At 40.5% G+C, this 25748-nt stretch overlaps 1 protein-coding gene across 2 annotated transcripts in view; it reads left to right on the forward strand.

Moving 5' to 3' along the window:
- The window catches only part of LOC137344535 (fibroblast growth factor receptor substrate 2-like), a 62198-nt gene extending 45001 nt beyond the window's left edge, over positions 1-17197 (forward strand). The window contains exons 4-8 of one of the 2 annotated variants that reach the window (XM_068007581.1): positions 722-908; positions 2368-2529; positions 4992-5158; positions 6465-7411; positions 9130-17197. In XM_068007581.1, the coding sequence (XP_067863682.1) occupies positions 722-908; positions 2368-2529; positions 4992-5158; positions 6465-7411; positions 9130-9157 (1491 nt within the window). In that variant the 3' untranslated portion in view covers positions 9158-17197. Of the gene's footprint in view, positions 1-721; positions 909-2367; positions 2530-4991; positions 5159-6464; positions 7416-9129 lie in introns of those variants that run through there. The other variant, XM_068007582.1, reaches the window with a different exon arrangement.
- Positions 17198-25748: the final 8551 nt, after the last annotated feature.

Here is a 25748-nt window from a genome sequence, read left to right on the forward strand (position 1 = left end):
ATGCAGGAGAGCCCAAGCTTTTTGTTTTCATGGGCCACTTAGGTGCAAAACATGAAATCTTTTTGCATAGAGCTCAAGGTGTGGCTACTAACCTAACTTGCTGTTCTGATTTGGTATTTACCCATCAAGTGAGGTCTTTGCAAAACTTCAGGTGCACGAAATTCAAACAGGGCAAATTAACAAGTAATAAGTAGATCTGAGTTGCCTAGGCGTGCAGGCTGTATATGGACAAGGTGCTATGGTATGAAACACCTCTGATTTAGTGTTTGTAACATAAAAAAAATGTCCCAAACTGCCTTGCAGTTAGGAATCAGTCCACAGAAGGAGTAGCAGGGGAAATTAGGAGCTGCCCCTGAAAGCATGGTGAAAAGGTGCAGAGTTTCTGACGGGGACCTTTATAGAAAGTCTTCAGTTTTGCTTGTGTTTAGCTACAGAAGATTTTGGCTCAAACACAACTTGATGTTGGACAAGCACTTGGATGGCTTAGCACAACACAGGACATGGGACCAAGGGTGGAAGTGGAGAGGTAAAGGTGGTTACTATGGGCATACGTATGAAAGCTGACTGCATTTATAGAAAGAATGAATAATAAAGCATACCATAATGTACAATAATATATATAATAGAACTTGCATATACCTGTAGAGTGTGAATGTGAGTGTGGTTCTGATAGATGAACCATTGTACTTTGTTATCTTCAGAATGGTATTCTCTCTCACAGGTGACAAACGTAGATGATGATGGTAATGAGCTGGGCTCTGGGATCATGGAACTGACCAACTCTGAACTGATTTTGCACACCAGAAAACGAGATGCTGTGAGATGGCCGTACCTCTGTCTGCGGCGCTATGGTTACGACTCCAACCTCTTCTCATTTGAAAGTGGAAGACGGTGTCAGACTGGGCAAGGTTAGTTTTTGAATGGTCAGCAAAACTGTGCATTAACATTACAGAAACTGAAAATCTTTGTTCTTCTACTTCTGCCTGCACCCACCTATACTTAAACCATACTAAACTAATCCCATATAATTCAGTCCAGTGGTTTTTGTTTAAAAGAAACAGTTGGAAGAGCAGAATATGAGCCCAAAACCATCAGTTAAAATCCCAAAGTCTTGATACAATTAAAACAGAATTTGACTGACTTCAGTCCCTTTGTAAATTATGGACAAGGCTACTGGTTTTCTATTTTAATGGAAAAATGAATGGAATTGTGGATTGCAATTTCCAAAACATAGATAAAAATCCTGGACCCCCATATAATTAAAAACTGAATTGACCTATTCAGCCACCTGTAAACCAGTGACCCTACCCATACTTTTTGTACGTTCTATTTGTTGTCCCATAATGTTGCTGTCCTGGTCAATTTGAATTTTTAGTTGGTTACTCAGGTAGTTAAGAGTACTTTCATCCAGATAGAAGGTTGTAAGCTGAAGTTCTGTAGTTGTCTGTTGCCCGAGTTTATTTGGCATTGATTGAATTGTTGCTTTTTACTCGTGTTAAACTGGGCCACTAGATAGAGCGCCACTAGATAGAGCACCACTACACTTTGGGGATCACCAGATGATAATGGATGAAAAGGCCATTTGGCCCAAATGAGTTCTTCTATCCAGAAAGACCCTATAGTTTCTTCCACTGTGTTATCCACTCTTTAAGATTATAGTTTTGACCAGAACTTTAGCCCAGTTATTTAAAATTAATTCCCTGCCCTTCTCATTGCAAAGCAGTTTGTTAATGGCTGTGCATTAAGTCTCCTAACACTCCCTCCTCCTCCAGGTGACTGGAGATAAGATTTGTAAAATGCTGTTTCATTTATTATGTTGTACATTCTGTACAATGTAATACAGTATTTACAAAATCATATCCTGTTTAATTGTGTAAAAATCACTATTTACTTGAGCTATTTCTTTAGTTTAAAATCAATCTCTTTCTGGCAAACTGAAATTGATGTTGGGAAGCTCTATTGTATTTTTAAATCTGTAATAGATTCTGAGCACCATCTACTGTTTGGTAAAAGAACTGCTGGAAAATTTGTAGTGTAGCACTGATTTGAGCTGCAGCAGGAAAATGCAGGGCCATCACACTGTACATAGAATTAATAGCCTATTTTATTAAGGTAGTACTTCAAGGCAGTGTTTGATGCATCTATTCTTGATGCTGTATGGGGTGGGCTGAGTTTTATGCTGATGGTGTATGAAATTAGAATAATTTGAAAAAAGCCACTCATAGCCAGATGTCAAATGGTGATCCCATCAAAACATTTGTAGATTTCAATGAGTAAAATCTCAAAGTAATGCACTCCTTGATGCCTTTTTTCTCATCAGGACTCTTGATTTTCACACTTTTTATGCAATAACAAATTATTTTGCAGGCATTTTTGCTTTCAAGTGTGCACGTGCAGAGGAGATTTTTAACCTTCTTCAGGAGATCATGCAGTGTAACAGTATTAACGTAGTTGAGGAGCCCATGATGATATCGAGAAACACTCATCCAACCGAGATTGATTTACCAAGGACGCCTCAGACACCAACCAGTGAGTGACAACAACAACTACTTGCATTTATGTAGCGCAGTTAACGTATAAAGAATGCCCCCAGGTGCTTCAGAGGCGTAATGACTAAATGAACATCAAAGCAAAAAGGGAGATACTAGGAGGGGTGACCAAAAGCTTGGCCGAAGACGTTGGTTTTAAGGAGGGTTTTAAAGGAGGAGGGAGAGAGGTGGTTGTGAGCATGATTGTCAGTGATGGGGTGAAGGGTGGGAGAAATGGACAAAAGACCAGAGTCAGAGGAAAAGAGCGATCAAGGGTTGAAGAGCTTGAGGTTACAGAGCTAGAGATGGGCAAGGCCATGAAGAGATGAGATGTTTAAATTGGAGGTGCTGGGGGACTAATCCCCCAATGTAGGTCAGCAAGGGCAGGGTGATCTGTGTGGGCCTTGGTGTGAAATAAGATGTGGGCAGCAGAGCTTTGGATGAGCTGAAGTTTATGAAGGGTGGAGGATGGGAGGCTAGCCTGAATGGGAGGGTGTAGTATGGAGTCCAGGATGTCAGAGAAGCAGTCTGACAACACAGGCAGTGGATGGGTTGAGAGTGGTGTGGAGAGGTAGAGTTGGGCATCATCAGCATACATGTGGAAGCTGATCCCATGTTTGCAGATGTTGCCATCGGGCAGCATGTAAATGAGGAAGAGGAGAGGGCCAAGAATGGATACTTGGGGACTCTGGAGGTAATGGTTGGGGCACAGGAAGAGAAGCCATTGCTGCTGATTCTCTGGCTATGATTGAGTGGGTAAGAATGGAACCTGGCATGAGCCTCGCAGCTGAACAACAAAAGAGAGATGTTGGAGGAGGATGATGTGGTCGACTGTGTTAAAGGCTACAGGGAGGACAAGGAGGGATAATGTATTGCAGTCATAGAGGATGTAATTTGTGATATTTGTTAGGGCCGTTTTGGTGCTGTGGCAGGGGGGCTCCTGATGGGAGAGATTCAAATGGGGACTTGTGGGAAAGAAGGTCACCGATTTAGGGGGCTATATAATGTTTAAGGATTTTGGAGAGGAAACGGAAATTGGAGGTGGGGCAATAGTTTGTAAGGGCAAAGAGGTTGAGGGTAACGGCGGTGGTTTTGAAAGGTTGAGCTACAGTACCTTGAGAAGATGGAAATGTTTACAATCTCAGCTAGCATGGGGCTAGGAAGGGAAGTTCGGTAGTCAGCAGTTTAGTGGGAATGGATCAAGGGAGTAGAAGTGGATCTCATGGATGAGATGAGCTCGAAGAAGGCATGAGGGGACGTGAGTAATCTATTTTACAGGTTTAGTCTTTAAGCAAAAAGGCTGCAAGGTGTTTTGTTCCAAAGTATGATAGCTTTATTAAGAAGTTATAATAAGTAACAAAGATGCTAAAATACAAGCATACAATTAAACATACTAATAAGATGAATACAACATGACAAAGTTTTACACAAGACTTCCAGACTGATCAAACCCATAAGGTCCCTGTACTATCGAGCTGTCCAGCTGCTCCGAGAATGTTCTAACCAATACGAAGCTGCACCCAACTTATAAACGTTTTAAACCTATTAGCTCTATATGGATCATGTGCAAAAATCAATAGCTTTCTCTGTCAGCAAGCTATGACTCAGTCTTTAAACATTTATTATTCACATTACTCAAACCCCCCCCTTATGAAAACTGCTCAGGATCCGTGCGTGCAAAGACTCCCCGGACAACTCAGATAACAGAATACCTGACATCATTAGCCTCCCTTATGATTAGTTGCCTCCGAGTTATCAACTCTTATCTCTGTCTAAAACATCTCGCACTACTACCAAAGTATGGATAACTCTCTTTACCCATGTTATGAACAAGAGATATGTATGACACCAGATGCTCATTACTCAAAGAGGCCCTCTCTGCACAAGGTCATAAAAAAACTTGTTTTGGATAGACAGAAAGCCTTTGTTCACAGGGAAAACTAACATAATGCTTTTCCCTAACAAGGTTAACAATATTATATAGACAGCTTGTATAATCCTTTTCTTACAGGGGAGATGAGTGAAAAACATAAGTTCAGGGTTAGGGCAGGGGGGAGCCTAGGGGAGGTTTAGCTGATGAATGGATGGTCTCGATTTTAGTGACAAACAAGTCCATGAGCTTGTTGCAGTTATTGGAGGTGAGGGTGGAGGGGGCATGGGCAAGGGCAAGGGGTTTAAGGAGAATGTTAGCAGTGGAGAAAAGGAGCTGGGGTTATCTTTGCTCTCCAGAATGATCCTGGAGTAGTGTGATTTTGGCAGAGGAAAGCAAGGCCCAATAGCGCTCTTATGTGGTCAGCCAGATCTAGTGACTGATGGCTAAACCAGATGTGCACCAGATACGCTGAAGTCTGAACTCCTGGGACTTGAGGGAATAGAGATGGGAAAGACTTAGTAATAGTCTCAGTGTGAACATGCAGTCCAATTTGCTGATCTAAAACCGAGTGCTAATGACTTTGTTTTCAGCCCCTGGTTTCGCTGTGCCAGGATTTCCAAATGGATTCCCTTGTTACCCTCCAATAGGCGATGGCTCCTCTCACCCGTCAACTCGACATCCTTCCATAGGAAGCACACGTCTCTCCTCAGTGGGCGAAGAGTCCACACACCCTCTGATCGTAGGAGGTGATGATCAGGTGCGTGCACATCCATTTATGACCAGCTTAATTCACAGCTTGAAAGTTCCTCTGTATGAATCACCAAAGTCTCTTTTTAAAATAAAAATTATTATTGTAATCCAGTGAAAATTATATTTTTGGGCTGATGCAAGTAAGCCCTTTTCATTAAAAAAAACTCTGCATTATTGCAAAGCTTTTTGGAGTCAGGAGACATACATCTTTATAATATACTATAGGAATAAACAGCAAATGTCAGCATCTGAAAAGAGAAAAGATAGATGAATGCTTTGTGGAAACTGCAAGATAAGCAAGCCAGTTTAGATTGTGATATTTTGTTGGGCAAGAAACTATACTCTGTTCAGCCACTAGATGGAGTAAATGCATTACACAATTAGTCATTTAGAGACCAGAATCTAGTACTGAACTCTACTGCAGCAGCAACCTCCGGAGAAATGTAGTGTTAAATCTATTATGGTATTTTCTTGACTCATCTGATCGATCAGAAAGCCAGTACATTTCGTAGTAGTATATTCTGGAAACTATTTCAACCCATGTGTGTGCTAGAAACGTCACACTGGACATGTAGGTAGGATGTACAGTACACAGCACATCCTCCATTGCATGTGAGTCACAGAAACATCTAACAAAGTGGTTAATGTTCCAGGTAATCATTTATTTGGACGATTGTATCTGTCATCAAAATAGTTTCAGATATGTATTATTAACTAAATTATCTGGCAGTAAAACTCTGTCCCATTATCTGATAAAGGAACATTATTTGACTACTATGTTAAATAGTGTATTTTGTTAGTGCATATGTATAATTTTTTAAAAGGAAGATAAAATATAATGGATAGCTTTTTTTAATTGGAAAAATTAAAGTCTAAATTCAAATTGTCCACTGTGATGTCAACTTAGCCAAATTACATAGGGAGGGAACTCAGTAGGATTCCTAGGTTCCTGCTTATTTATACTGTTCAAGCTGGTTTCACAACAGAGCAGCACACAGATCAGGACACTGAGCAGATGATTATGATTCTAGGTAAATTATTGATTTTTTTTTCCCCTATTGCTTAAAATTAAGAAAATAAGGTTACATTCTCCTTTCAGTAAACAAAGGGATAGGTCTGTGGACTGAAAATCTCTTTAATTGAACTAAAGCAGATTGTATTACAATAATATGGGCAAGTCAAATAACTTTATTTCCTCCAATAATCATATATCTTTCTGATCCATGCGCAATCCTGATTAAATTTGGTAATGTTAACAAATCCTAAGCATACAGTTAGTGACTGTAATTTTTTCGTGGTCCCTTTTCCTACAGGTTCACACATATGTGAATACTTCCAATGTTGATGAGGAGCGGAAGAGAAAACCCTGTGTTCATGGTCTGCCAGAGGCACGGCCGTCAGTCTCTGAAATGATGCGGAGCCATTCGAATCACTGCTCTGCAACTGAGGACAGAACTCCTCAAGTCCTGCTGCAGCAGGGGGAGGTCAAGTTTGTCCTAGGACCAACGCCAGTTCAGAGACGAATAATGGAGCGAGAAAGGATAGATAGACCGAAAGATCACACTGAATACAGTGGTGGTGGCTTGAGTTTTGTGGACCGAGATAGTATCCATGATGGCGATGAGCACAGTGTGGCATGTGCCCCTAACAAGCTGACTTATGAGAATGTTAATGGTTTACTCGTGTCCGCTGGTACAGGGTTACGACGAGGTCGTCTCAAGATGGGTGGGGATGGCCAGAACCTAAATAACTGTGCTCATAGGAAGACAGCCATGCTGAACTATGAAAATCTGCCCTCTTTACCTCCTGTGTGGGAAAGCCAGACACAAAGGCGGGAGGAAGAGGATTGGAGTGACCCTGGAACCCCTCCACAAAATGGATACCACAATAACTTTGACCCACTGCGGAACTATGTCAATACTGAGAATGTAACTATTCAACCTGGTTTACATAAAGTAGACTTCACCCGGCGGCGGGATTGCACTCCAAACGTCTTCAGCTTTGACTTTAGGCGGCCGTGCCCTGAACAAAGGCAATTAAACTACATCCAAGTGGAGCTGGAGGGTGGGAGTGACTCGGATAACCCCCAGACCCCCAAAATGCCTAGCACTCCAGTCCCGCCAACTCCGACACGTAGGACTGAGTTTTACGCTGTGATAGACATTAAAAAGACAGCTGCTATGTCCAGTTTGCAAAAAGCACTACCAAGGGATGATGGGACGTCAAGGAAGACCAGGCACAACAGTACAGATCTGCCGTTGTAAGCACCAGCACTTTCCATGCTTTAGATATTAGTACTTACAAATTCCTGTTCATGTTGGGGTACAGTTCCATTAATAGAATTAAAATTCTCCTGTTGCTTCACCCATGTGGCCAGGCTTCTCATGAGAGCCTAGACAGCTATTTGACTGAGGTGCATTACAGCCGAACTCTGGTATCCACATATAGCTATTCTTACTAGAAAGTGGGCATAACAGGTGGGAGCCCTGGCTGCGTTCCATCTTTCTCCCCCAAACCCAGGGTGTTCAAGCTTGCAATCTGTCCCGCACAGGCTAACTGATCCACAAGGATCACGGATTAAACCAGGAACCTGCTGCTTTGTATGTTACAAATAAAAAGGGATAAACTGCAAATGTTGGAAATCTGAAACAAAAAATGAAAATGCTAGAAATGCACAACAGATCAGCCAGCATCTGTAAAGAGAAGACAGGTTGTGATGTTTCAGCAGAGCCAGATTCAGTATGTACTTGGGACCATGGGCTCCTCTGCATTCCCCCTGCATAACCCCCGGCCCCACCGATCCATTAAAACACAAATATGTAGTAAAATGCATGAAGAAACATAGAATGTTTACATACTGTTAATAAAGCGAAGCATATTAAATATACTATGCTTAAATGAAACTGCATCATTTTACTGAGGATCCCAAATTTACTTAGGGCCCTTGGGGGTTGCAATATTTGGCAGGGGTCCCAGGGCACAGCCCCATAAACCCGTGCGTTAATCTGCCCCAATATTTCAGGTGTGGTAAGTTCATTATCCTGACCTGCTTTTACAGTTACTGGCTGACTTGCTGTGTATTGCTAGCATTTCCTGCATTTATATCTGCTTTGCATGACTTAGTGATACACTGTGGGATGAATTCACCCACTGAGCCATCAGGGGAACCCAAAGTAGGTCATTTAATTTGAGTTATAATGGGGCAGATTTGCAGAAGAAGTTTGGCTTTGAAGCTGCACAGTTCTTCCTTGGGTCTTTTCAGAGATTTAAACAAAATGTGAACTTTTTTTTTGTATTTACATTCTCTAGCTGTCAAGCTATTGCATTACAATTGGGGGAAAAATAGTCATCACTAATTTTAAGATACTTTTAGCTTAAAAATGGCAGTACAATGTTGTTCCCTCTTTATTTCCTCCCCCCACCTTGAAGGCAGTGATTTGTGCTGGGGTGCAGGTTCTACAGATATCAATAACCCTTTGATACCTCACTCAACTTGCCATTCTTTCGTGGCCCTTGATGGGAAGTGTTTACAGCTATTACCTGTGGAGGTGGGGTGGGGAAGGTAGGCGGGCAGGTGGCAGTCAAAGCTGAACCTGTACAGTCCTTTCCAGCAAGATTCATCACACAGCAATCAGGAGTCAGAACCCTGGCGGTGTTACTCTTTTCAAAACTCTTCATCTGAAGAATGGGCTTGAATCAACCGTACATATTTTAAAACCCATTCTGTGTATATTTTTTTTATTTCTATTCATTTTTTTAGGAGGTGTTTAAAACGTCAGGTAAGCATTTTTTATTTTGTGAATTTTTTTTTCTTTGTTTGGGGAGTGATGTGTTCTTGCACACTCTGGAATGTTGCAGAGAAAGTAAAGATGAGAAACAGTTTTACTCCTAGTCAGGTATTGTAACCTATTTTAATGGAATAGGTCAGATATCAGAGTTCATGCATGTTTTTAATTCTTCTTCTATGTTTTGTTACAGCTCTTCATTTGTTGGGACCCACTGCTAGCCATAATTGCCATTTTAAAAAAAAATGAATGAATAGAAAATGTTCTACTTCTGAAGTGTCAAATATGGTACATTATCGTCTACGTTTTCTTCAAGTAGAACTTTGCCTTTTTTTAAAGGGATAGTCTCTGTATAAAAGGTCCTTCATACACACATTTCAGAATGGCTTTAAATTATTACTACATTCCTGCAGTGATCCTTTGAGTTAAAGATAATGAGCTTGGTACAGAAATAGTCATTTTGATGGGCTGCTACTTTTTTTTAAAAGATAGGATCATGTGCTTTTAGTGAATTTCCACGCTTTATGAAATAAATTTTTATGACTTTTTAATGCTTTTTGAAATAGACTGTGTGCAGGCCCATGAAAACAGATACTGTCTCTTTAATCTAAGTGTCAGGAGGCTGTTTAAAGTGTTTGGTGACAGTCATTACTATGCATCAGTCAGCATTGTTTTACTGTTTGTCGTGTAGCGAAAGATGTAAAAACTACACTGATTAACTCTGACTAACAACTGTCAAAGACGTTACGGATGTTTGCTACAAATTCCAATGGGTGGTCTGCTCAATGAAATGCTTTTGCTTTAGTTATCAACAAGAATCACATTAAAGTTTGATTAGACAGGAATTTTGATATGGTATGGCCGTATTGATAAAATCAACATAGCACAATTTTAATGATTTGTGCTCCCTCAATACCTCTAACTTTATCTAATGAGTAGCTAACCTGTGCCTAGTAGAAAAGTCAACAGTTCAATTCAATGGTTCAGTTAGCTGATCTCAGTAGTGACAGCAGTTGGGCCAGTACAGTTATCCTCAGCACTACTTTGGTATGGAAGGGAAGAAAAGCCAGGAGTGCCTCTCCTAACCGCTGTTTCATGACTCCTGCAAGAAAGGTGTGTATATGGATTTCAGGCAAGGGGTGACCTCTGGCTTGGATGCCCTCCCCATGCAAAGTGGAACAACTTGCTGAAATTTACTGAGTTCTCGCACATGAACAATGGTCATTTGGGCACAATACTAAAGGGGGCTAGCGTCCACAGACTCGCCCCCCTCACCCCCAACAAGGACTCGGCACCTTTGGGGTGGGTTTGGGGGGGTAGTGGTATGGAAGAGAAGGCGAGAAATGAAAAACTGGCAGAAAAGAATTGGCAAGAGAAATTGGACTTGTATAAAAATGGTTAGTGTTTAAAATAATTGCTTAATCCTGTTGCTTCAGATGAGTGACAGTGATGTAAGCTGAGAATTCGGTATTAAACTGATAGTTGAAATTTGAGGTGGGCAAATAATTATGTTGCAGTAATTTTTACTGTAGAAGCAGTACTGACACATATAGCAAGGTTTCAGCTCTTCAAGTTTCCAATATATCTACTCTGAATCAGAAAGGAAAGGACCCAAAATTTTCAGTCTTTTTGTGCTACTCTATAATGGTTGTGGATGTGAGCAGCATATATTTTGAAAGTACACAAGCTTCCCATATACAGAATGTAGGAATTCATTTGCTATCCCATCAAAAGAGCGATCTTTCATTGAACTGACTTTCTGCAATTTATATTGAACATCCTTAACTCTGTTATTTCTCGTTCTGTAATTGGTTCTTGACATTTTCAGGGTTATAAAACATTATAAAATGTGCCAAAAAAAGTGCCAACCCTCCACGCATGAAATAAGATGATATAGTGTTTAACAAAATCCAGTCTGTCTGGTGCCTTTGTTTACACTGAGATTTGCTCGCTCCTTCCGATTGTTGGAACTTTAAAGTTGATTACTTATTTGTATGTTGTACGTTGGCTGTAGTTAAACAAAAACACCATAATTCCCTTTTCAGCTTGTACTTCACCATTTAATGCGACAATGTGAATACAACAGTGTTTAGCCATAAGCATTTCTGCTGAGATCTGTGGGAATGCAAATACTGTAATAACTTTCTGCAAACGATCACATTGCCTGAGATTTGTGCGTTTGTCTGACTTTCCCAATATGACTTTCAAAGCTGCAGTATATTATCCATGTTTTAAATTTGTGGGGAGCGAGTTGGGTGTGGAGTGTCTATGAAAAAGAAAGAAAACTATCCTGATATGAAGAGCATCACTGTCCTAAAGTCTCTAAAGATGTTAATTTTTTTTTTAAAAAAAGGATAATTCAGACACTTGAAATCATTTAAAGATTACAGTTAGATGCTTTAATGGCTCCATCAACTATCAAAGTCTTATATTACAAGTCTTTTTAATATATTTGAAGTTTAAACAACTTAAATCCCTGTTATGCTGGCTATTATGATACTGCAAAACGTCATTAATTCATTCGACATTCCTGGAACTAATTACATTTATTATTCAGATACAAAAGGCTTTGCTTAATTCCTTTAACCCTGCCCTCTAATTTACAGTTACCATGGTGATGAGGGGACACAGATGGTGCTGCACTTTAGTTTATTCTTGGTCCGCTTAATATACTTTTATAGTAAAAAGGCTCCACTTATCGGCAGGAATTTATAATTAAATATTACTGAACTGTTTTCTGTTGTGCAATTGTCATATTTTTACTTGTAAGTGGTGCCTTTATATTGTACAGGAAATAGTGTGGCACATTGTAGAAACAGTAGAAGGAGATGGAAATTTGGGCTGAAAGTGGAATTTCCATGCAGCACGCTTTGATCCCTAAACCTGGTTGGCTGTGAGAGTAGATTTAGTGAAGCACCAAAGGGTTTTCCTAAGCAGGAGGAGGAAAGTCAGAGCAGGAATCACTTTTGTGCTTTGCTCACACATTGCCAGTTTACAGGTTTAACAATTCAATTTTCAATTGTGCGAAATCTTTATTAGTGAGAAAATGGATGGAAATAATAACTAAATAACTTCAAAATAGGGGTGGAGAAAACAGAGTATATGTTGGGCTCCTCCAGTAGCTCAGTGAGTCACTGGTACGTACAGACCAGAGATCTCCTTGGTTCAATCTGAGTTCTGTTAGCTGATTTCAGCCAGGGGCAGCAGTAGGGTTGCTACAATTGACCTCCATGCCGTTGGGTTGGGAGGGGGGTAAAAGTGGTCAAGGTTGCTGCACTTCATTGCATTTAGTGACCCTTGCTGGAGATGTGCATGTGTGGATGTCTGAGGACTGGTTAGGACTTGGCTGTGATTATCCTCTGCCTCCTCCCCCACCGTGGTGAATTAGCCTGTCGACTGTGAGTGTTAAATCTCACACATGAATAATGACCATTTGGGCCAGCTGCTGGAGGGGGAAGTGTTGCTATAGAATTGTAACCCAAAAAGGAGTCAATACCTTCAGGATAGAGAATTGGCAGGAGCAAAACAAGTTGTAAAGAGCTAGTAAACTGTGGACCTGAAATTAATGTCTACTGTGCCATCCCACTAGATGGAGCTAAACTAACATATTTTAGGAATTTACAATTTATCCTGTTCTTTGCAATTTGAGATTAAAAAGTTGTGAATAATTGGGGCCTGCTAGCAATTGACATATTTCACTGCCTACAAGTATCTGTATTGTACATACATTGTATATTTAACGGTATTATTCTCATTATGTTTGAACAGATAAAGGCAGAAATTGTCATGAATTGTTGAGAGTGGCCCGTAAATTGCTCTGAGCGGCCGCTCATTAGATTTAAATTCACACACTAAGTTACCACGTCTTTTTTTGGCGGCAACTTCCTTGAAATGCGATTTCAAAAAAACAGCAACTTCCTTTCCCGGGCTGTGTGAGCAGGGAAAAGGCCTCTGTCCCCTCAACCAATCAGCTTGAAGCAAGCCACGCTTTGAGAACCAGGAAGTGAAACTATTGACAAACCGCACAGACTGAAAATCAGGAAGTGCCCAATAAGGTTCATAAATGTACTGTAATATGAGATAGAGAAAGCGAAATAAAGAGAGGGTAAGATTAAAAGACTGAGATAAAAGACAAAGAAAAAGTAAAAAAAAAAGTATATTTTTTAATTAAGTTTTTTTTTTGAAAATGTCCAAAAGCTATTAAAATCAGCAGTAATGAGACTCCACATTGTTAAAAGTTAATTTTCAGTGCCAGAGAGGTTGTTTGGCAGCCATTAATACTTACCATGCCTTTAAAAGTTAGTTTAGACCTCAAATTCAGCCTACCTTTTTTGTGGCGAGATTAATTAGTTTCCAGCTGGGCAGGAGAGCAAGTTGGCGCTGGTCCATTGATTGCAGCTGGCGAAGTCCCTTTAAGGCGAAGCTTTCAGATCGCCGGTAAATCAGGAAGAGCAAGTTCCGGATTTCTGCGTTTGATTGCGTATGTACGGTCGCTGGAATTTGCTCTTCAATTTACCCATTAATAACGTTTAGCACGGTTAGACTCACTGTTATTTTACAAGCAATTTCCGGCCCAATATATTGCAGCTTTGAAAATACGTTCTGAATGCATTTTGAAAGCTAAGAGTTGCCAAAAATGCATTTACTTTTTCTGATGGTGGGTGCAGTTGGCAATTTTTAGTTTCTCAACTGGATTAGGGCGACTTCCACTCGACAAGTATGTGTGGCCGTTGTTATCTGTATGTTCGTTTCCAGGATCATCTGTACTGTTCACTGCTGTGAGGGATTTTGTCCTTTTGAACTGAATTTGAACTACACCAGTTCTGTGCACAACTTTTAAACTTCAGTCTGCCAAATAAATGGCTTCACAGTATTACCTTCTATATGTATGTGTACTCATCAGGGTGAGGTTCAACAGAGCTAAAGAATGCAACTTCTTTTCCACTTTGTGCCCTCTTTTGCACTCCTGGATCAGGCATGGCTCACATCAAACCTGAAAATGAACATTACATTTTAAGTCCTGGATGTACCTGGACTGCAACAATTCTGGTTCTGTAATAGTCTTAATTGGTTTCTCTTAGATGAAAATTTCTAATCAGTGCCAAATTAGCATTGATTTTGAGCTACAGACTCAACTCTGGAAACTGGATTAAGACTGGTCAGAATTTCTTTAATTTGTGACCTTAAACTGCTGGCAAGTGAAGGAGACCTTGTTCTCCAAGTGGGATTTGAATCCAGGTGCTTAGGGGTGAGAAAGCAATGCTTTGGACTGCACTGCGGTCATGACTTGCTCTAACCTGCTGATGGGAATAAAGTTCAAATGATTGTCCAGACTGGGACTTGCACTTTGTTCACTGTTGTAAAGGATCTGTAGCTGTAGCAGTATAACACTCTCAAGCTAAGAGCAGATGTTGTTATTGAAGAGATTATTGTGCTGTCTGGATTTCTATTCACAGTTTCCCACCAGCTCTCTGTAATCTGAAAACATTCTGGTCAGCATCAAGTGATGGACATTTAAAAACTAAAGATAAAAGCCAAACATCTTTATATCTCTTGTTGACCTCGCTTGGCCAGATCTGCATTAATTATAGCTTCAGATGTGCAACTTCAGCCTTAAAACACTGGCCAGGATGTTTCCTGTGCAAACCATGCAAGTTCTCTGGGTGAGGTACTAAGCGCTAAGCATTTTTAATTTAAATTTAAAGATCTCTCTCTTTATTAAAGTCTTTCAAAGCCCACTTCTTCCCCCATTCGGGCTTTTTTTTAAAAAAAGAAAACTGACCTCTGATCAGTCACTGGGACAGCTGATTAAAGTTATGTTTACAGATTAGCACTGATTCTTTTACAGCTCAAGTGCCTAAGTTGCCATATGGATTGGCTGGTAGCAGGTGTCTGTTTTCTAAATAGTGTAATGAGTTTTTTTTTGAGTGGGGGGTATATTAGAAGGTGGGATGCTACCAAGTCTAAGATTCAAATGTTACAAAATGTTTGGAATGTAAGGCTTTGCCTGACTTAATCTGTAAAATGTAGAGGTGAGAAGCAAGTGCCTTATCACTATGCTAGTAAGATGTTTAGATGGAACCAAGAATTTTAAATGCTGTCATGTTTGGCTACAATTTTCTTTTTCCTTCTAACTACGTATCTGCTGTAGGGGCCAAAACGTTCATGAAACTAGGTACTTGGTCTTGAATAGTTAATATTGACATGGATGCAAAAGTGGAAAGTGGTTTCATTCTTCAGCACTGATGACCAGTACGCACTCAACATGTATGTTTTACAAAAATACTGGGACTTCAATGAAAGTATTTAAGTCGGGTAATTTCAGTGTACTTTGTAGGGACTATGTATGATTTGATTTGAAATACCACTGTCGACCTGATGGTGACATTTTAGATGCCTGTAGTCATAAACGCAGTTGCGCAGATTTCATTGTACAGTTACTTTAAAATTTCAGTGGGAGCTTTCCCATCAAGTATTGTGTAAAGTTTCATGAATAAATACACCGAGCAGGTTTCAGGCCATAATCACCATCATCTTAAGGTACTTCATTTCTCTGCATGTGCTGATCTGCTGGCAGTTTTGTAGAATTTTCTTGTGTACTGCACGTAGGTACTTAGATGTCCTTGGATGCTGCTGTATATGTCTGCTTCTGTGAGCTTTTCCAAGGTACAGAAGAAGGTAATCACAGAATTTTCTGAATGTACACAGGACTCATTGCACCCAAAGAAATATAGAAACAAACTTTAATTGAGCTGAACGCTTGCCATTTGTAAAGATTTACATGCAAGAAAAAAAAAGACAGACTCCGAGCCTGGATTGTTTCCTATGCAGGGAGCGCACTTGTTGCATTAAGTATGATTTTGGGGGAGGGGAAGGGAAGGGAAGGAAGGCTTGCACCTTAGCAGTGTCAGAATTTACATTTTTGCTCATGATTGTGCAGGTAGAACTTCATAAATGCACCTGATTGGAGGAAAATGACATTAAAATGTACAACTAGATTTATTTTTTCTCGTCTGCAACTAGTAGGGTAATGCTTTAATTGTATTAGCATCCTGAGATAGCCTCGCTACCTGATCACTTTGAACTTTTTTCGCATTGTGACCAGGTTTTGTAGACCTTCTTTGTTGAAATTAAGACAAAAATTTTAACAAACAATAGGATGTTTGTGACATTTACATTTCCAGGTCTCTGCTTTGCACATTTGGTATATTTTCATGCAAAGGTGTGATTATAATTTAATATCCCATTTGCCCCTGTGGTTCCATTGGGTTATCTCTGTGACCAGTTCTGCAATCCTGCCATCAGTTTAACCAAACTACAATAAATCAGCAGTCGTCATTTCACATCCATCCACAAATTGCATTTTACATGTGTTGGGAACTGTGGTGGCATCTGTAAATTCTGTGATTAGTTAATTTCCTTAGCTGTGATGTCGATGAGTTTATAAACTCTGCTGTTTTTAACCCTTTCCAATCCATGACGTGTTCAAACCCACTTCATTAATTCATAAAGGATTGTGGTACCGATTGTCCAGAGCTACTTGATTGATAAAGTAGGGCCCACAGGTAAAGTTAACCAGTTAATAATCTGGTTGGATTGTAACAATTTATAATTCAGTCAAGTTGTATTTTTTTTCCTCAGTAGATTTTGCACATCTTTTATCTAAAATACTGGTAACCTCTGCACTATAGCAGCATTGTGAAAATTGCTCATGCTAAAGTGATTGATGCTTTATATTAAAGGTATTATTCACTCTATTTAATAAAGGTAAAGTCCAGTAATCAGTTATCTGTTTAAATTGAGCCTCTCAATCTTATTAATCAGCAACATCTTCATTACTCACAAAATAAATGCTGTTTGTACCCTTGTGGATACGGAAGGGTTAAATGCAATTAATGGCCTAGTTTTCCTTAGGTAAACTGTAGGTACGCTTAAGCAGAATAATTGTATTGTAATTTCAGTCAAAGTAATTGTAGTCTGATCCTGAATATTTATGACTTTATTAAAGCGACTACACTAAAAAAAAAATCCCCATGAGGGATGAACAATTAAGTTGGATGTTTCTGTTTTATGGAAATCAGGTTATGTTTATAAATGCATTGTATTATACTGTACTGCAAATGTTCTGTTCAAACTAGCACCATTTCATACTTTGTTTATATGCTGTATGGAAATGTATGAAATATAACGATTAAATGTTGTAAGAGCAATGCTGTATCATACTTTATTGGCCTTTGAAAATGGCATATAGAATAAAGAAATGGACTAAAATAAACCATTTTAATGTTTTCTTTAAACACAGTTAAAGAATGTGGTTTAAGAAGTGAACATTTAACTCAGTGGTACTTCCAGGGAATCTCCCTCGCTATCGGTAGACCCACTGCTCCGTATGTATTCAAGGCCCAATCAGTTGTTTGTGATGCCAGGTTTTAGCTGTGTTCCTTCTGTCTCATACCAGTGACAGGAAGAAAGAACTTGCATTTATATAACTTGTTTCACGACCTCAGGACGTCCCATGGTACTTCACAGCCAATGAAGTCATTTTGAAGTGTACTAATAGGAGGCAGGGCTAATCCAATATTGGTAATGGAAGTTAATCCCCCCCCCCCCCCCCCACCAGTCCTGACTTCTTGCAGGGGTACAGATCATTGAGTGCCAGACACCCTTCAATACCTTGCCCAAGTGGGCACTGTTAACTTGATGGTGAGTGTCAGCAGGATAATCAACAGTCTGGGGAGTTGGAGGGGTTGGGGGGGTGGGGGGCGGGAGGGTGGTGAAGGAAGGGAAGAGAAGTATCTCAGCTGAATCCGATCTCTTCCTCAATTGGCATTCGCACATGCAGCAGGAGTTGCCAGGTAGCAATGAAGATTGGGCAACCTGAGGTAGATTGTCACACCACTACGAGAGCCCTGGGTAAGAGCAGCTAACTCTCAACAAAACAAGGGTCGAACTTTTGGGTTCGTATGGATCAACTAGTCACTGCATCAACTTGCTACGCCATCTGACGATTCTATTAAACTTACAGGACCTGCAACATCCAACAGGAAAGACTCCATGAGGGAAAAAATGCATAAGACTCTGAGAGGCAGAGAAACATATTCCATTTAAAATCTTACATGGCTTTAACTATATATGTTGGATAGATGGGAAAAACAGAGATTCTTTTGCTCATGTGTGAAGGTACTTTTCCCAGGCTTGTGGGTGGCAATTGTGAATGTATTGGTACCAGATGAATCAGGCCTAGACTTCTTGAATATCACATCAAATATCCATATATGGTCTAAAAGTCAATGTCAAGCTGATTCTGTTTCTTGCTTCTAGCTAACGAAGTGATATTGTGATTCTGCCATAATCCATCTATGTCCCCTCAACCCCATCCCCCCCCATAGCAAAAAAACTATTCCTGCTTCAAAATAAGTCACTTTTGACACAGGTTTACTGGTTGGTTCATGTTGAGTAAGTTAAGGACCTACTTTTTAATCTTCCTCCCTACCCCAACCTGCAATGGAATACTTCATCTGCATGGATGCTTCATTTAGCAGCATGAGAGAGGTCAGGGATGAGAAAAGGCCATTTAACCCATTAAAGACAATCCCTCTGGTACATTAACTCTACCATCATAACATGCAACATTTTGAATAAACCCCCCCCCCCCATTTTTTTTGCCTTTGCTTGGTCGATCATTCCAAATATTTCATTGAATCATAGAAATTACAGCACAGAAGGAGGCTATTTGGCTCATTGTCTCTGTTAGTGCTAGCTCTTTAATTGAATATATCTACGAATCCAATTTCTCTGAACGTTTCCTGTATCTTTTTTATATTCCTTTTCAACTCTATCTAATTTGCTTTTAAATGATGATATAACCCCTGCTTTAGTAGTCACTTATGCTAACACATGCTGTGTCTGTGTGAAAAAAAAATTCTAACTGCCCCCTTATTCCTCCAGTGTTAATCCTAAATCTATACCCCTTTATTATTGATTTGCCAATCAGTGGAAAGTCTTTCACTGCCCTCTTAAACCTTTCATAATTTTTATAACGTCTGTTAGAACCCCTTAGCTTCTGTTTTAAGTGGTAAAAAGTCCAAATGTCAATTGTTCAAAGCCTTTCTTCATGACTATAACCTCTCATTAGTAGTATTGTTCTAATGAATCTTGTACCGTTTACATGGCTCAAATTTTCTTCCTATAATGAGGTGCCCAGAACTGCACCCAATATTCAGACTTGGCGTAACCAATGCCTTGTACAAGTTCAACATAACTTCCTTGCTTTTATATTCAATCTCCTAAGTGTAAAACTCAGAATCCCATTGCCTTTTCTACCTGTACTTCACCTTTTTAACGATCTATGTATCTACACCCCCCCCCCCCCCCCCCAAATCCCTCTGTTCCCTTATTCTGAATCTTACCATTTATTTCCATATAATTCTCTTCCTCAAAATGTACTATTCACATTTCTCTGCATCTGCCAGTTATCTACCCATGGCACCGTGGCTGGCTCTGCTGCACTTGAGGGCAGGAAAAAGAGTGGCAGAGCTATAGTGATAGGGGACTCGATTGTAAGGGGAATAGACAGGCGTTTCTGCGGACGCAACCGAGACTCCAGGATGGTATGTTGCCTCCCTGGTGCAAGGGTCAGGGATGTCTCGGAGCAGCTGCAGAACATTCTGGAGGGGGAGGGTGAACAGCCAGTTGTCGTGGTGCATATAGGTACCAACGATATAGGTAAAAAACAGGATGAGGTCCGACAAGCTGAATTTAGGGAGTTAGGAGTTAAACTAAAAAGTAGGACCTCAAAGGTAGTAATCTCAGGATTGCTACCAGTGCCACGGGCTAGTCAGAGTAGGAATGACAGGATAGCTAGGATGAATACGTGGCTTGAGAGATGGTGCAAGAAGGAGGGATTCAAATTCCTGGGACATTGGAACCGGTTCTGGGGGAGGTGGGACCAGTACAAATTGGACGGTCTGCATCTGGGCAGGACTGGAACCAATGTCCCAGGTGGAGTGTTTGCTAGTGCTGTTGGGGAGGGTTTAAACTAAAGTGGCAGGGGGATGGGAACCAATGCAGGAAGTCAGTGGGAAGTAAAGTGATGACAGAAACAAAAGGCAGTAAGGGAGAGTGTACAAAACATGACCGGACAGATGGTCTGAGAAAGCAGGGCAAAGACCAAGGGAAGTCTAGATTAAACTGCATTTATTTCAATGCAAGAAGTCTGATGGGCAAGGCAGATGAACTCAGGGCATGGATGGGCACATGGGACTGGGATGTTATAGCTATTACTGAAACATGGCTAAGGGAGGGGCAGGACTGGCAGCTCAATGTTCCAGGGTACAGATGCTATAGGAAAGATGGAGCAGGAGGTAAGAGAGGAGGAGGAGTTGCGTTCTTGATTAGGGAGAACATCACGGCAGTAGTGAGAGAGGATATATCCGAGGGTTCGCCCACGGAGTCCATATGGGTAGAACTGAAAAATAAGAAGGGAGAGATCACGTTGATAGGATTGTACTACAGACCCCCAAATAGTCAACGGGAAATTGAGGAGCAAATATGTAGGGAGATTACAGACAGTTGCAAGAAAAATAGGGTGGTAATAGTAGGGGACTTTAACTTTCCCAACATTGACTGGGACAGCAATAGCATTAGGGGCTTGGATGGAGAGAAATTTGTTGAGTGTATTCAGGAGGAATTTCTCATTCAGTATGTGGATGGCCCAACTAGAGAGGGGGCAAAACTTTACCTCCTCTTGGGAAATAAGGAAGGGCAGGTGACAGAAGTGTTAGTGAGGGATCACTTTGGGACCAGTGATCATAATTCCATTAGTTTTAGGATAGCTATGGAGAATGATGGGTCTGGCCCAAAAGTTAAAATTCTAAATTGGGGAAAGGCCAATTTTGATGGTATTAGACAGGAACTTTCAGAAGTTGATTGGGAGAGTCTGTTGGCAGGCAAAGGGATGTCTGGAAAGTGGGAGGCTTTCAAAAGTGCGTTAACCTGGGTTCAGGGTAAGCACATTCCTTATAAAGTGAAGGGCAAGGCTGGTAGAAGGAGGGAACCTTGGATGACTCGGGAGATTGAGGCCCTAGTCAGAAAGAAGAAGGAGGCATATGACATGCATAGGCACTTGGGATCAAGTGGATCCCTTGAAGAGTATAGAGATTGCCGGAGTAGAGTTAAGAGAGAAATCAGGAGGGCAAAAAGGGGATATGAGATTGCTTTGGCAGATAAGGCAAAGGTGAATCCAAAGAGCTTCTACAAATACATAAAGGGCAAAAGAGTAACTAGGGCGAGAGTAGGGCCACTTAAGGATCAACAAGGTCATCTATGTGCGGAACCACTAGAGATGGGTGAGATCCTAAATGACTATTTCGCATCGGTATTTACGGTTGAGAAAGGCATGGATGTTAGGGAACTTGGGGAAATAGATAGTGATGTCTTGAGGAGTGTACATATTACAGAGAGGGAGGTGCTGGAAGTCTTAACGCGCATCAAGGTAGATAAATCTCCGGGGCCTGATGAAATGTATCCCAGGACGTTATGGGAGGTTAGGAAATTGCGGGTCCCCTAGCAGAGATATTTGAATCATCGACAGCTACAGGTGAGGTGCCTGAAGATTGGAGGGTAGCAAATGTTGTGCCTTTGTTTAAGAAGGGCGGCAGGGAAAAGCCTGGGAACTACAGACCGGTGAGCCTGACATCTGTAGTGGGTAAGTTGTTAGAGGGTATTCTGAGAGACAGGATCTACGGTCATTTGGAGAGGCAGGGACTGATTAGGAACAGTCAGCATAGTTTTGTGAGAGGAAAATCATGTCTCACAAATTTGATTGAGTTTTTTGAAGGGGTAACCAAGAAGATAGATGAGGGCTGTGCAGTAGACGTGGTCTACATGGACTTTAGCAAAGCCTTTGATAAGGTACCACATGGTAGGTTGTTACATAAGGTTAGATCTCATGGGATCCAAGGTGAGGTAGCCAATTGGATACAAAATTGGATTGACGGCAGAAGACAGAGGGTGGTTGTAGAGGGTTGTTTTTCAAACTGGAGGCCTGTGACCAGCGGTGTGCCTCAGGGATCGGTGCTGGGTCCGCTGTTATTTGTTATTTATATTAATGATTTGGATGAGAATTTAGGAGGCATGGTTAGTAAGTTTGCAGATGACACCAAGATTGGTGGCATTGTGGACAGTGAAGAAGGTTATCTAGGATTGCAACGGGATCTTGATAAATTGGGCCAGTGGGCCGATGAATGGCAGATGGAGTTTAATTTAGATAAATGTGAGGTGATGCATTTTGGTAGATCAAATCGGGCCAGGACCTACTCTGTTAATGGTAGGGCGTTGGGGAGAGTTATAGAACAAAGAGATCTGGGAGTACAGGTTCATAGCTCCTTGAAAGTGGAGTCACAGGTGGATAGGGTGGTGAAGAATGCATTCAGCATGCTTGGTTTCATTGGTCAGAACATTGAATACAGGAGTTGGGATGTCTTGTTGAAGTTGTACAAGACATTAGTAAGGCCACACTTGGAATACTGTGTACAGTTCTGGTCACCCTATTATAGAAAGGATATTATTAAACTAGAAAGAGTGCAGAAAAGATTTACTAGGATGCTACCGGGACTTGATGGTTTGACTTATAGGGAGAGGTTGGATAGACTGAGACTTTTTTCCCTGGAGAGTAGGAGGTTTCAGGGGGATCTTATAGAAGTCTATAAAATAATGAGGGACATAGATAAGGTAGATAGTCAAAATCTTTTCCCAAAGGTAGGGGAGTCTATAACGAGGGGGCATAGATTTAAGGTGAGAGGGGAGAGATACAAAAGGGTCCAGAGGGGCAATTTTTTCACTCAAAGGGTGGTGAGTGTCTGGAACGAGCTGCCAGAGGCAGTAGTAGAGGCGGGTACAATTTTGTCTTTTAAAAAGTATTTGGACAGTTACATGGGTAAGATGGGTATAGAGGGATATGGGCCAAGTGCAGGCAATTGGGACTAGCTTAGTGGTATAAACTGGGCGACATGGACATGTTGGGCCGAAGGGCCTGTTTCCATGTTGTAAACTTCTATGATTCTGATGACCAGTTTTCCTTCAGTTGTCTATTTTCTCCCTCCAACGTGTCCCTTAATTTGGCATCATCGGTACACGTTTATATACTCTCGTCTCCAGATTATTATTTTATATAAATGGAATACAAGAGAGCCCAGCACAGATCCCAAGGGCACACAACTACCAACATCTTGCTATCTCAAAAAGCATGCTATTCTTTGCTTTCTGGCCCTTAGCCTGCACTCAATCCATGCAGCTGCATTCCCTTCAGTACCTAATAATTTTTGGAATTTCAGTCTGAGTAAAGAAGCTTTTCTTGAGGGTCATTTTAAATTTACTTTTCATTAACTTTGGTTCAGGTTGTCTACTTTCTTAGCGTACTTGGAAACAATTATAATATTTTATGTGCAGTGAGGTCCCCTTAACCACCACCTTTTTAGAGTAAAGCTGATGTTTCTCAAACTTTTCTCCTTAGTTCCTTCCCTTTATACTTTATAGTTATTTTTGTAACAGCTTTCTGTGCTATTATGAAGGAGGTGGCTTTTAACGGGGGTACAGCTCCATGAGTGCTGGAATCCTTCCATTACCTCACTCAAGTGGCCATTCTTGTGTGAAGCTAGCTAGTGAGTGTTGGCAAGCTAGTTGACTGTGGAGAGCATTGCAACCAAACACAGTTGTGCTTTCACCTGAGATCTATGCACAAGCACTTCACTGTCTAGGCTCACTAATTGCTGAAGTAACCAGTGGCCTGTAGAATCCCAGCAAAAATTAGGGGTGGGTAGATTTTTTTTTAAAAAGTAAAAAAAACCAGGGGCTCTTTTTACAACCTTTTAGTTTTAACCAGGGGTTAATACGTAGCAAAAAGTGCTTCTGCTTTATTTTCTTAACCCTTTTTTTGGATGCTTTCCCTGTAGTTCTATGAAGAAGATTGAAGCATCCCTTTCTTTAATGATTAGGGCAGAAGACTTCCTCCATGTGCTAGGTGTAGCCAAGTCATAAATCTGTTCTTTATAAAAACTTATTGGAAATATTCTCCCTCTTCTCTTCTCTCCCCCCCCCCCCCCACCACCCCTTTCATCATTACTAATAAATATTTTATCAATTAACTCCTATCTGTCCAACTACCAGAAAGACAATATCACTGTTTTAACATTTCTGTCTAATTGATTTCCTCTCCTGATCTCATTTACCTTCAAGGGACTCTATATTGTCTTTAATATTTTGCCTGCTGTGAACACCTAAATGTTTTCTCCATATTTCCACTGATGTTCCTTGTGATTTCCAGGATTTTCTTCCTAGATGATCTTTTTGTAGCACTTTTTAAATGTAGGTTTACTTTAAGCAGCATTAATCTCTACATTATTACTACTGGTTGCCTCATCAAACCATTGAGTCCTGTAAACCTACCAGAGGTTTTCACTACAATATTGCTTCTGTTATACTCACTAAAGTGCCAGGTTGAGTTAAGGTGGTTCAAGGAACTTCTAATATTCATGCAGGCCCTCTGATCTAGGTCAATCTGCTTTTAACTTAGCAGCAATTTGTCGGAGGTGCTCCTCATGATTATATTTGCCACATTCGCCTGCCTCCTACTTCACCACTTGCTCCCTTGTTTGCATTATCTCGAATAACGTTGTGGTTTCTATATTTCAACCTTACTCTCTAAGATATTGATTTTTCCCTTTACCCCTTCCCTCACTTTTATACTTCTCTTTAAATATTACCGTTATGACAGTAGCTTTTTATCACACCTTTTCTGTTAAAATTTTTAACTTTTTGATCTTCCAGCAACTTGGATTTTGTGTTATTGTTTTCTTGGTTTATTGAACTTCTAAATTTCAGTGTTAACTTCTGTTTTCTGATGAATCAACTTTTGCACGTCCTCCTGTATTTTAGTTTGTAATGCTACATAACATTGCCAAATCTTGTTTTGTTGATGACTCTTATTGACCAGTTCTTTGGAAGTTTCAAAGTTGAGGTTGGGGAAATAAACAGCACTGGCAAACTCTTAAAGTTGGGGCGGTGGGGCGGGGGATTCACTCTGTTAAATCTGTCTCCACTCTTACAGCACTCTTTGCTGGTCCATACAGACCATAAAGAATTCCCTGAAAAGCTAATGAGAATCTCTTGAGTATTTTCTGTTCTAAAGCTGAAAGCCTTTATTCAATACATCGTCAACATATTGTAAATGGAAACGTCGTACATTGCATTCCACAATTAATGATGTATAATTTAAACCACTTTACTCATTTTTTTCATCATCTAAACCTTGGTTTCCTCCTTTGGTTGTTGGAATGCTGATTGGCTTGACTAGTGTCCTGGGGCTTTAACCCTTTTAGTTTGTAAACCCAGTTTACAGCCCTCCAAGGATTTATACCCCGTTACAATGTGCAAAATGTCATTTTGAAAAATATAAAGGCTGAACTTCTGTAAAGCCAATCTGCTTCTGTTATCTGAGTACAGCAAATATTAGAGTTTATCAAAAGATATCACCTTCACTTATCAGTTTTCCACCGATTATCAGCCTCTTTGTGTGAATTGATTATCACACAGTGACTAACAGTCTGGTGTAGTTCGAAAACATCAATACCAAAGCCTGAACTAGTTAATTATTGTTTTTTGACATTGTGTCTGTGGCAGTTCAATTTACATTGGCTATTTTTGTATCTCCTCACGCAGTCTGTAAAAAGCACTGAACTCGACTTGAAGACCAATAGAAACCTCAGCAATGGAGGCTCCAAATTTTGAAGCACAAAAAATACCATTCCAAATATA

This window comes from Heptranchias perlo, chromosome 27, assembly GCF_035084215.1.
Source record: "Heptranchias perlo isolate sHepPer1 chromosome 27, sHepPer1.hap1, whole genome shotgun sequence".
Taxonomy (NCBI): domain Eukaryota; kingdom Metazoa; phylum Chordata; class Chondrichthyes; order Hexanchiformes; family Hexanchidae; genus Heptranchias; species Heptranchias perlo.